At 44.6% G+C, this 12,621-nt stretch overlaps 1 protein-coding gene and 1 non-coding gene across 2 annotated transcripts; both read right to left on the reverse strand.

Annotated features, from left to right (window-relative positions):
• Positions 1-198: 198 nt before the first annotated feature.
• Positions 199-12,481, reverse strand: LOC139346964 (centrosome and spindle pole associated protein 1). Its single transcript, XM_070986351.1, has 29 exons — positions 12,279-12,481; positions 12,098-12,181; positions 11,907-12,004; positions 11,715-11,795; positions 10,979-11,080; positions 10,465-10,826; positions 10,299-10,376; positions 8,866-8,957; positions 8,629-8,725; positions 8,473-8,530; positions 7,913-8,223; positions 7,690-7,826; positions 6,629-6,716; positions 6,286-6,397; positions 5,755-5,902; positions 5,519-5,644; positions 5,387-5,451; positions 5,049-5,192; positions 4,798-4,935; positions 4,615-4,713; positions 4,462-4,522; positions 4,201-4,327; positions 3,233-3,372; positions 2,051-2,188; positions 1,936-1,970; positions 1,752-1,815; positions 1,077-1,174; positions 762-906; positions 199-653 (listed from the first exon to the last, which is right to left on the reverse strand). Exons 2-29 carry the CDS (start codon positions 12,144-12,146, stop codon positions 517-519), a joined length of 3,330 nt encoding a protein of 1,109 aa, XP_070842452.1. The 5' UTR covers positions 12,147-12,181; positions 12,279-12,481; the 3' UTR covers positions 199-516.
• On the reverse strand, positions 11,369-11,441 carry trnar-ccg (transfer RNA arginine (anticodon CCG)). Its single transcript has one exon. It is a non-coding gene; the product is annotated as a tRNA-Arg (tRNA).
• Positions 12,482-12,621: the final 140 nt, after the last annotated feature.

The following is a 12,621-nucleotide window of genomic DNA, read 5'->3' on the forward strand; positions in this document are numbered from 1 at the left end:
CCATTAGTGACGAGCCGGAACATGAAAATAATGACATTTTTATTAGGAAATAAACTCTCTGGTGTATTTTTGTAACCAGAATAACTACATTAACACACATACATAATTTTATGCTACAGGTATACATATAATGAAACTTCCATGGGTTAATTCTAAGCAGTTAATTCTGTATTGCAGGTAAAAAAGTACACTTTTTAATGCTGAGAGAAAGAGTCTTGTGGAAGATAGTTCTCGTCTAAACTAACAGACATTCAGACTTTAAAAAGCTTTTGAAGCTATGCAATCTAACCAACTCCCACAGTTAATGTCCTCTAAAGTCGTCCTCTGGAAAGTGATACAAGCATCACACAGCAATGATAGACGTTCTCAGGAGAGCCACCTGCATCCAAAGAGAAGGATAACTGGCAAAGAGCCTCGCTCGGTGCAGTTTCCCATCCTTGGACACCAGGTGATGGCAGCTACGTGATCCGGTGTGTCAGCCAGGGTGGAGCGTCCATCCTACTGTTTGGCGTCTCCCTACAGCCTGAGAGTTTTGGTCTGGTCTGACGTGCCAGGCCGCAGCCAGGCCTCTGTGGCTGCAGTCTCCACAGAGACGCGCCTCTCCAGGGCAGAACTCAGAGAGAAGACATCCACTTCATCACCAGGCGGCCCCTCTGGAGAGCACAGAAGCTTCTCCGTCACAAGGATGCTTAAAATCCAGCATGTGCACAAGTTGTAACTTGTTTTACTTTAGTTGTAAAACAACAGTTGTTTCCTCTCACCTGATCTGCTGCTGTGATCACCAGTGCCTCGTTGCTGGTCGTGAGCCTTGGCTTTAGGTTCAAGGTTCAAACTAGTCACCGACTGCAAAGACTGAGCATCTGGCTGGACCTTACAATTCCTCTGATCCATGGACGGAGGCGCCTCCTGTGCAGAATAAAAAGGGTTCGGAGGGAGGAATGTTAATGGAAACTCCAAACTAGTGGGTAAAAGAGTTTTGAAAGCATTAGAAAGGGAAGCTGCTCTCATACTGCAGCGACTCAGATTGCTTTGCCCCAAAGCACACAGAAGAATCCATTTACTGATCAGCACCATACATCACAGTCATGTCTCCTCCGTGGGGCTGCTCTCTCCTGGTGCTCTGCTGAGTGCTGCGGGGGTCTCTGCTCTTCACATGCATCACCGCCATAGACATCTGACAAAGCCCAAAAGCCGTATATCATTACACACAAGCCTTGTTGCAGCTGGTCAGAGATTATGGACATCAGTTCAGATATGTGTAACATGGAAACAGTGAAAATCGGTCCATTCAGCAAAGGTTTCTACTGGAAAATGGTACAAGAGAAAGTACTGAAAAGCTTCTCTTCCTGCATCAGGCTTTTTAACAATTTCTCTACTGTCCTCATTCCCAACGGCTGGCACTGTGCTATCGCCACCCTGCAGCTGGCATATGCGCCTTGCACCCAGCGCTGGCACCAGCTGCAACACAGAGATGTAAGCTGGCATTCGCCACAATGAACCTGGCACAGAGACAAAGAGCGAAATTAGCCTGCCGCACAGGCTGCTGCAGCCAGGTATTGTCAGGGTGCATGTAGCTGACCCCCCAAGCCGTATCACCTTTATGGAAAGTGTCTGGATCCTTAGAAAAAGAGAAGGCCCCAAAGCGCATTGTGTCCCCATTGATGTAAACACTTTCTTCATACTTGAAAGAAGATGAGGAAAAGAAAAGCATTGACAGTCTTAACAAACAGGCTCTGTTTAGCCAGGCTTACCACTAAAAGTAGTCTCAGATGGCAACATGGAGTCTCTGTGGATGTAATGTCCAGGTTTGTTCCTCTGACAGAGAAGAAATAAACACCAATTAAACACTCACCCAGAAAACAGTAAACTGTGCAAGATGTTCATGACGAGCCTGTCGCAATGAAAACGCATATTTAAAACGTGATGACCACTCACAGCACGGTAGCCACTCAGCTGCTGGTCCAAAAAGTCTGGAGCGAAACACAGAGCAATGAGTTAAAGAGCAGCAGTTTGAAGAAAAATTTGTGTGTGAGTGCGTGCATTGGCTGACCGTGCTCTTCCTCCCTCTTCATGAGCCTGATTTTGCGCTGCTGTTCACGAAGAAGCGCTTGCTGCTGGATGTCCAGACTTTGAGCATCGGTGGGAGGGTCGGGGTACATGTGACGGACCTCATCACGAGATGCTGTGTCTGACAAAGAAAGGAAAGGTATCGACCCACATCGGTGCTACATCAGCAATCAAGTGGCTTCCTTCCATTGATGCAGCCGTAGCAGCTGCATTAGCACGGTAATAAAGAATAAGAAATGTAAGGTCAGGAGGCACAGACAGAGACAGACATTAAAAGAGAAACCAACACTTTTCATATTTGTGAGAGTAGTTTCTAATGGCCCGCCTCCTCGCTGCCTCCCTCTTCCTCCACTCTCAGCAGCATCTTGGCTGTGACTCAGCAGCTCCACAGCCTGGCTGCATCCATCCCACTTCATCACGGTTGGACTGTACAGAATGGATCTGATGCAGCTTTAAGATGTAACGCTGGCATAAAGCCACAATTTCTATATGTGGAAGTTTGATAAGTGATTTGCTCGATTTGTATCATTTCTTCTGATTTTGTTGGTCTTACAAGCTGGAGCTCTGGGTGTCTTTCAGACCCCTGCATTAACTCGGTCTGGGAACCCGTCCAAAACCATTTCCGTGGTCGCTTGCATCACATTCTCTGTTTACGCTGCCAAACTGCCCGTCCCTGATGGATGCCTCCTGTGACCTCATGAGATTAAAGTTTCAGTGTGGCTGGAGGGAGACGGAGGACTGATGAGGCTCTGGAAAGTCTAAACCATCTGGCAATGCCCAGCTGGTTTAGGACCGCAGCGATCCTCATCTCTTGTCCTTACATCAAAACCACGACTGAGGCTAGGAAGGTTTTTCAATCGCTCTCTCAAAATTGGAAAAACGGCTTGAATCAGAGTACAGAAGCAAAGTAAACAGTGTCTGACTGGTTTCAGTTCAGCAGGATAAACCAACTTGTCATCAAAGGAGCATGTTCAGTTCACCACTATCATCTGAGTGACAGAAGTAAGATGAAGCAAAATTTCACAGAAAAAGTAACCGCTATGAAAATCCTCTCTGGTTTGTCTGTGCATTGAATGACCTCTTCCTCAGGGCCATAGAAAAGGAATGAACAGCCACTGACAGCCTGAGGCTCACTGCTTGTGATACTGCAGCAAAGTGGCATTACCTCTGCATTTAAGCTGGTTGAACTCCCTGATATTTTGCACATTAACATGTGCAGCACCAGAGGAGGGACTCCTGGTCGATGGCTGAACAGCTCGCTGGCGCAACGATTCAAAGGCGTCCACTCTGGGGCGTCCTCTGGGCCTGAGCAAAGGAGGGAAAGCCCACTTTAAACACGGTAATTACCTCAAATAACACACAGATGCCTTCCTGAGAATGTCCCAACAGTTCACCATGTCGAATGCTTTCCAGTTGTGCACAATGACAATGAGCATACAGTTCCACTTGATACACTGGCCCCTGTGGGTTAGGATGGATTCAAGAAGAGGTAAGTGAGCATTGTTTTAAGATAGTAAGGACTTAACACCTGTTTTATGTGTGTTAAGCACTCCAAAATGCTTTTAGGGGGAATAAATGCACGGGGCTTTGTGTGTAAGCAGATTATACTGGAACCAAACAAAAGCAGTGGAATTGGCAGCAATTCAAAAGCATTTCTCTGATGATTTGCAGCAAACTTATTTGAATATAAGTAGAGATTTTGAAAGTTGTTTATAGTACATTCCTGTCCTGAATTTACTCACAAACTGAGTCACATGTGTTTTTCAGGGTGGTTAGAGCAGTGAAGACAGATGAAAAGGAAATTTGCCTTTGGGGATCCTACTGTTACATTACTGCAGTAATGAACCCCTGAAACTAATCTGAATGGAGATTAGAAGATTGCCAGTTTGACCTGGGTCACTTTCATTAGCTCAGAGTAAAAGAAAGCCCCCTTAACTACAAATAGTAAATCAAAATTGCCATTTAACAAGACAGAATTAGTACTATGTCTTCACCTTAAATGCATCTGGGGGTGCATTAGGTGAAATTGGACCTGAAGGACTGGAGCACATCTAATAAGTTCTCTAATGGCAAGTCTTTTCGCTAGGAAGAAAATGCTAAAACCCTGTTAGCTCTATGCAAATTACTCAGTACCTGTTGGGGGGAGAGTAGTGACTCTCCTGTCGATCAGTCTGACCCAGCTGAACCTCCAGTTGTTTCTGCTCCTTCCTCAGGTATCTACGGAGGGCTGACAGCTCTCTGATCACTTCCTGCTGACCATCTGAAGCAAGCAGGGGGAGCGAGGGGAGACAGAGACAAGGATGGGAGCAATAAAAGTTTAAGTGGTCATTTATGATTCACATGCAGCCAGGCTTTTGATTTTTATGGAGGGTGGCATAGAGATAACTGTCCTACCTTGTGGCTGGGGTATTTTGGCAGGGACCGGTCGGTAGTGTGATGCTGACACAGCGCGCATCTGTCGTGGAAATTGCGGGCATTTTTAGATTTTACATTTCCACCAAAACAACAGTGATGTCAATATTTGCATCCGTTTACTACCTGACTTACAGATCTGGAGGAGAATTGGCTCACAGTAGAGGAAGGTCTGGATGCCACGAGATTCGCCTGCTTCCTCTGCAAGGTTGGGATGGGAGGAGATGGCTCCCTCTGCAAATAATGGCATTCCTTGATGTGTGGTGTTCAGTAAAACAGCAAGCTACAGTACCAATGATTTTTTTCAGCTTACTGTACCTCATAATGCTTTCTTTTCTCCTCTCTCACTCTGGCGCTGTCAGGTACCTTCCTCTCTGCCTCTTCCTCCCGCCTCACCCTCTTTTCCTCCTCCTGGTGTTGAGTATTAGGTTCATGGATCCCACTTTCCAGCCTATGCTGCAGAAAGTAAAGAAAACAGTGTCTCAAGTGCAAACCCAGCGTGAGGAGACGCCCTTAACTATAAGGACGGAGGGATGAAGTGCTCTTCATCAAAGAGGTGACCTCCTCACCTCAACCTTCTTTTGCTTCCTCTGTTCCTCCTCATACTCCCGCAGCATGCGAGCCCGTTGTTCTGCTAGCCGCTTCTCTTCTTTTTCCTCTTCAGTCCTCAGTCGTTCTCTCTCCTCCTCCTGCTTTCGCTTGTTTTCCTCTATCTGTTGGTAAAGAAAAGGCTCAGTTAAATGCATAGTTCATTTACAACTTCTTCAAAGTGCTCCAGAACACTGAAATGCTTTGAACCAATAAAAAGTATTCGGATTTTATGAAAGAAAAAGCATTTCATATTCTGTATCATCGATGTTCTGCATTAGCATCCGGTTACCTGCTCGGGCTGAAGGCTGTGACCTACCTGTTGTTTAAGGTCTTCTTGGTATCTGTCTTGCATGTGGAGCTGCTGTGTTGGCTGATCAAGACCTACAAGGAGAAGTAAGACAGAAAGTAATCTATCTACAAAGCGGAATCACCCAGAGAGACTGAATACTACCTGATAGGCGATGGGGACTGTGTCCATTCCTCATCAAAAAGCTTTGCATCTGTCCCGGACTACTCCTGGACTCTGGATTCCTACACGACTCCTCATTGATCCTGTGCATTTGTCTCAGGTCACCTGAGGGAATGGAAACATTTAGAAATAGCTAAGACATGCTGTGTATTTATTATGATCCATCATCTCAGGTTTAGAAGATCCATTAAAACAGAAAGTGATAGTCAACTCACTAACAAGGTTGCCATTTTGGTCCTTAATTGGATCACCTCCCCCACTTTTCCCCCAGGTGTTGTATGTCACCATCTCGGCCTCTAGCTTGGCATCGTATCGCTCCTTCTCTTCTTTCTCTCGTCTTTTACGCTCCTCTCTTTCCTTGATCTGGATGCAAGGAAGGCAGGATGTCTCAAAAGTTGATGCATTTCTTGCTTGTTGGGAAATGCTGACTCCACCATAATCTGGTCCGTAACTGTCAAAACATCTGATCTGTCCTTAAAATAAGTCATTGTCTTTGTCAGCGAGGAGCCTGTTACAGCAATCTCTGGCAGCATGTCAGTGTGACAGTTAGCATTTCTTCAGACGGTGTGCTGATCCATCGACCCAAACATCTAACTACCAGCTAACAGAACAGGAAGATGGGCACTGGCCAACACACTTCTTGGTCACAAACTGTCATTACTAATTTGTGAAGTGAGTTGTTATAAATGAAAGCATGGGGTCTGCTTACGGCGATCAGATGATGTCTTGTCAATCTGATGTCGTACCTGCTCTCTGAGTGCTTCTAGGTAGCTCTGTGCACTCTCTCTCCTCTGCTTGGCCTTGTCTGCAGCAAGCTCTCCGACACCCAGGGGAGATGATCTGTGCTGATCAGCTGCTCTGGAAGCACACAGACAGAGAAATAATGAGGAGGATGTGTACGGGAGGTAGTGACAGACATGCAGTGAGGGCCCTCTTCTGGAAGAGAGAAACAACTACGAATGTGAAAACTGTCACGCTCTGCATATTGATTTTCAGAGTAAAGGGCAGGAGTTGCATCTATTTTGACATTGTTTTAGTTTGTGTACACTGAATTTATTATCTGAACAAACTATTGGGAGGGACACTGACTCAGTGCAGCCGCCGGGTCTGACAGGAGGTGGTCTTTGATGGGGTCTGTGGAAATTCCCAGACTGCTGCACCCCTTGAGGCAGACTATCTAGTAAAGGAAATACAAAAAGACGAGTTAATAAAAACAAATGACATTCACAGTTTCATTAGCTATCTGCTGAAACTGTCTGCCAGTTTTTCCCCCTAACATTAAAGAATTCTGTGAGCTCAGACCAGGGAAGAAAATTGGCAGCAAAATTAAAATGGAAAGAAAATAAATGCAACCAAATAGACCAGCTGGATGAAGTGAGATCCATCTGGATCTGCTGAACTCATATGCAATAAACTGTATATCCCCTTAGTAATAAAATCAGTTCTGCTGAAAAATGAGATTTATGAATTGCTATGCCAAGTCCTCTTGGCCACTGATACGGTGATAAAGTGGCTCCATAATAAATGGCAACAGTTCTGTATAGAGAGGTCTGGGGGTTTATTTAAGCCAATGTGAATTACTCCCATCTAAGGTTAAACTGCCAGATACTGCAAGTCTGTTTATGACCGTGAAGACACAAGACGCAGCAATGCCCGTGGACCATACGAGTGTTTACAGCATAAATGCATACTTTACATTACTGCCGAGCATTTTTAAAGCCATAAAGTATTATTTTAGATTTTTTTAATGTGCCTTCCTCCCTCCAAGCATTTGCACACAATATGAAAATTGATGAAAAGCAGAGGATTCTCAACATGCAGTAAATGACCCATAACGTTGAAGATCATGACCGCTTTCATTTATGTCAATATATTACTGTGCATTCTTTTGTGCAGACTTCATGTCAGCTTGCACTCAAAGCTGCATTGCTGCACAAGGACTATGTAAGTTAGACAGTCTATGTTTGACACAGTGAAATCACAGTGAAATCACAGTCACAGTGAAATGAATGGAAACCAGCTTCACAAAAGTCAAATATGCCAAAACATGGCAGCCTGCCTTCAAAGAAGGTCAGCAGTAATGCAAAGCGTACATGATTTCTACTATAAGACAGAGGTCACAACATTTAAAGATGGCTGTAATACTGTACTCTGATTGTAATGAAGATTAGGATCTAATGGATTCCTGGTTCCATAGTAGTAATAAGCTGCATCATATGGAGTCTTGTAATTACTGGTTACAGTAGGAGGAGGAGGAGGAGGAGGAGGAGGAGGAACGGCAGTAACCCTGAAAAACAAAATCACAGAAACAGCCTTGAACTTGCAGCAGAGTTGTTAACTTCATTCATGTAACACAAAGCAACAGTGAGCTACCTTGGGAGAGCCATCTCGCCTAGCACGTTTGAGAAGTCCCTGTGGTAGTCGTCATTGAAATAGTCCAGCGAGGGGGCACCTTGTGCTGCTCTCGTTCCAGAGCTTGGCACTGTCTTCCCTGTCAGCTGACTGAAAGCTGCACTGTAGTCCGAGTGGGACTTTCCTGGGGGGCCTCTCCGTTCCGTGTCCTCTGTGGGTTTGTCATCTTTAGGCCTTGCATTTGGGTCCTTCCCTTCGGCCTTCAGATTTATTCCTGGCTTGTACGGGACATCTCGTCTCCGGCTGTCATATTGCTGATTTACAGCCTCAAACTGCTTAATTCTGTCAGGCTGGAAGAGGTGATGCATCACGCAAGGCAGAGCCATGAAAGGAAATCAGGCCACAAATATTAAGAAAAGCTCATTATAAGGTGTTGCTCAAGGCGATAACATAATCAAAAAATACAATACCATATATGATAGTGATAAATAGTTTGTGACATGTGCTTATTGAGTCTTCAGAGAATCACATCATGTAATCATGTAATATCAGTTTTAGCCTGTTTGGCCATGCTGCTCTACCTCTTTCTCAGGGTCGGTGGCTCCAGTGGCAGCAACCCTCAGCTCAAGCCTCTTCTCCCTGGTAAAAATCATGGCATGCTTTGTGTCTTGTTGTCACACAGGGGACTGCCAGCTGAAACTTCTCTAATGAAAATGATTTAGTCTCTAAATACTCACTTGATCCTGTTTCTCTGCTGTTCAGCAATTTGCTTCAGCAGCTCTTGCCTGTACTGTTCTTTCCTCATCCGAGAGGCCGCCTGCTCTTCTGATGCTCCTGCATGACAACAGAGAGCCATAAACACACACGTGCTGTCGACTATCGTGCTGAAAAAGGATTTCAAGTGACAAACTCCATCAATAACTGCACAAGTCAATATGCGTCCAAATGTGTCATGCAGTAAGAATTGTATTTACCAATCTTGAGTCCAGTAGCAAACTCTGCTTCATCTTTGCTGGTAGCAGGTCTGGATCTTGCAGCCATCCTCTTGCTGTCTGGCATTTGCGGACTGTTAAACACAAAGACAGATCCAGATACTCCACAAGAGTCATCCCATTGCTGACAGCATATCAGGGTAACAGCACAGCTCCGCTCTGAACCACGCCCAGCTACCATTTTACATCATACACTGGCCACAGTTTGCCTGCAGCGCTTTCTGGTTTCCGATTCAGGGAGCAAAGCCTCATTCTCCAATCAATCAATCCAGCTCCTCTGATAGAACTGGGGTGAGTAATTGTTTACCTGGAGCTGGGCCAAGGCTCACCCTCCATCACCGCCACACACGCTAGCGGCATACTGAGGGCGGCTCAAGTCAATGGGATAAACGGAAACAATGAAAGGCAACAGGATGTGCTGGAAGTGCTGGAGAGCAATAACTGAGTATGGCAGCACTTGTCAATACATGACTTGTGTTACAGTTACCCTGTGTTGGCTCATTCCATCAGATTGCTTTATTGATTGAGAAAAATGTATGTGACTCTCCAGGAGGATGTTATTGGCTGTCCAGCTCTGCATATGAATGCTGCTACTATCAAGGATTGTTCTGTTTCCAAGTCTGACTGCTGCAGTCGACCAGAGCTGTACACAGAAATAATAATCACATAAACGATGAAAAGCATGGTCAGAATATGTTATGTACACGTATTAACAGCTGAGACAAAATTGTAAATCCCACAGGAGCAGAGAAATTCTTGACAAATTGAAAATTGGGGAATGATGAGGGAAGACTTTTACTCATGAATGCAAATAGTTCAGCACAAATTGAAGAAAAATACGGGAGATATCAAGGCAGGACTGGAGGGTAAACGTGCTTTGAAGCATATTTGGTAACCAGCTCAAACACATGACAGGAATTCAAATGGAAAATTATTGCTATGTGTATTCAAAACACCACAGATTGTGGCAAAGATGGGCCCAACACACACTAACAAATGCTGGAGAACTTGTGGAGCACAAATGGACGATCACTTCCATAGTCTGGTCAAGCTCTAAACTACTGTAAGACCATTCTGGGAAGAGGTACATCGCAGTCTTAGAGGGGTTTTCCAAGACCCACGGATCGCCTGATAACTAGAGGGAAAAATGAGGGAAGAGCTGGAAATGATTTACTGTAGATCTTATTAAGCGCAGCAAGGAAATGTATTACAATTAAATGGTTAAAGTCACCCAGGTACAATTTGTGGACCCAGGGGATGTGTGATATCTATGAGACGGAGCAGATAACCTACTCTCTGATAAGAGATGGAGACCAATAATGAGCTTATCAATGCAGTGACAACCTCTCCTCACCTTTTCCTCTAAACCTGAGAAGAAAGACATGTGAATGTATAGGAATAATCATCTTGCTTACTCTGATTTCCAGGCCCATTCATCACTGTTCTGATAATGATCAACAGAGACCTCCACCGCCTTTACGTTCTGAGGAGCTCTGCCACAGACACAGACAAGTATTATTAGACGTGACCTTCTGTCTATGCCTATATATGTCAAAGTCATAGCACAGAAAAAAGACACACCCATTAGTTCTGCGTTCTCTGGTTATCTCCTTCTCTTTGTACTCAAGCTCTGGAGTGTGTCTGCCTCGCCTCCTACTGTGTCTGAACTCCAGTTCCTCCTCTCCGTCTGAGGTTTGCTCCTCCTCAGAGCTATAGGGCTCCTTCCGTCTATGGAGTCTCCAACGCCTTCGCCCCCGCCGGCCACGACCCCGAGTCCCTGTCCTTTTTCCATTATCCAGTGCCTCCGTCAGGGTGGCAGCATCTCTCCTGGATGCTGGGTGTTCAGTGGGAGAGGGGTGTATGTTTGCATGAGTGTTGAAAATGGGTGGAGGAGAAGTCGGAGAAGAAGTGCACACAGCACCTGAAGCTTGAACCTGTCCATGCTGAAAGTGAAAATTGACAAAAATTGAACATGGAAAGCATCTGTTTTATGTTTTTTGTCTTTTGTTCAGGCAGCTCAATATATTTGAATTGCTATAATTTGGCAAAAGCGCAGCTATCAAGGTGCTTAGTTTTTAATGATTTTTCTCATTACCTTCGAAGTGCTGGGAGGTGTTCCCCTCTTTAACCTTCTGATTTGAGCTTGTTCCTGTAGGAAGAGGTTGTATTCTTTATTTCTCTCCCCTCTTAGTTTTTCCTGTGAGAGAAACAAATTAGTAGTTTATAGTAACTGCTTAAAGGAAACAGGATTTCCCATGGCTTCACTGAGACAGTAGTGTGGCAGATGCTTTTATGGGGTTCAGATTATCTCGAAAACATTTGGGGATAGAGCATTGAACTGTAATTTTATCATAGAGTGTATTAAGGTAAGATGCATGTCACATGCACTGTGGGGATTTTTGGCTTGGTGAGATCCCACAACAGCTTCAGAGATTCAGACACTCATAAACTATAAACATCTGCATCAACCAAGTGATGCCTCAAGCGACCCAGGTGGGACTTGAACCCACAATCCCCAGCTCCGGAGGCTGATGCCTTATCCATTAGGCCACTGGGCCTCTGATCACCCCATTTATCTCCTCTCACATCTCGTTAGTAAGCTTTGACAAGTATGCAAGTGCTTGTAAATGACAGTAGTTGCTATGAGACACAAAGCACCGCACAATCAACAGTTCATATCAGCTTAAACTGAAGCCCTGCAGTATATCAAGTCCATTTAGTGTTTTTGTGAGCAAGGTATATCAAGTCGGGGGAAAAGTTAGGGGCAGCAGCTAAGTTATTTTCATCGATGGCAAAAATGTACTCACTGAAGTACCTACACAGACACACACCTGAACCGATATCTTCTCATCGATAGGTAGGGAGAGACCCTGGGGTTGTGGATGAGGGTCACTAGTTTTCAGGTCCTTTTTCTGGAGGAGGAACATGGCAACAAAGCACAGGATGGCGAGTCAGCAATATATAACACAAAGACGACTTGGTGAAACATGTCTTAATGATGGTTTTTATATATGTTATCAGACCGTGGCAACATAATGTTTGTAGTCTTGTTGAAGCTCCTGTTGAAGTTTATTCTTCTTCCTTTCATAGTCAGCTCCCAGCAGCCAATTTAAACCCAAACCTGGATGGTATCAAATATATGACATATGAATTGTATGACATAGCGATATGCTCAGAGAATGTAATCTGTCCAACAACAAAATTTGTACACTACCTATATCTGCAGTAGGAGATACTGCTTGTGCTGCTGATGCTGGAGGCATATCCACACAATGCTGTTAACATTACCAACTCCTGACTGCAGAAAACATCCACATATGCTGTGAAAACATCCACATATTCTCTCTTTAATAACAACTTCATGGCAATCATCAAAGAACTGATATGTCACATACCTCGATTTGTACGTATGAATGTTGTATCACATTTCAGTGATGATATATTTTTGGGTGTTTCCTCTTCATGCTCGTCCGATTTTCGTCCATTGATTACTATGTACATCCAACAAGCTATGTAAGGGTTTCAAAGCTCAGCTGAAGCCAGCTCTGGCCACAGAAGTCATACATAACATTACAATGTATAATGCTGGTCACATATATGTATATAATTTGCCTTCACACACCAAAACCGCAGAAATGCTCGCCCAGAGCAAGGCACAAAGCATCATTGCGTTGCTATGGGCAACCATGACACAAAAGGTCCTCTAGGAGAGGCTAACTAACCTAGCAAACACGAGGC

The sequence above is a fragment of the Chaetodon trifascialis genome, chromosome 18 (assembly GCF_039877785.1).
Source record: "Chaetodon trifascialis isolate fChaTrf1 chromosome 18, fChaTrf1.hap1, whole genome shotgun sequence".
NCBI classification, from domain to species: domain Eukaryota; kingdom Metazoa; phylum Chordata; class Actinopteri; order Chaetodontiformes; family Chaetodontidae; genus Chaetodon; species Chaetodon trifascialis.

Coding starts and splice junctions, on each gene's coding strand:
- LOC139346964 (XM_070986351.1), bottom strand. CDS start 12,146: ATGCCTCCAGCATCAGCAGCACAAGCAGTATCTCCTACTGCAGATATA. Junction 2,189..3,232: donor CAACCAGCTTAAATGCAGAG/GTAATGCCACTT, acceptor TTTCTTTGTCAG/ACACAGCATCTCGTGATGAG. Junction 654..761: donor TGATCACAGCAGCAGATCAG/GTGAGAGGAAAC, acceptor TGTGCTCTCCAG/AGGGGCCGCCTGGTGATGAA.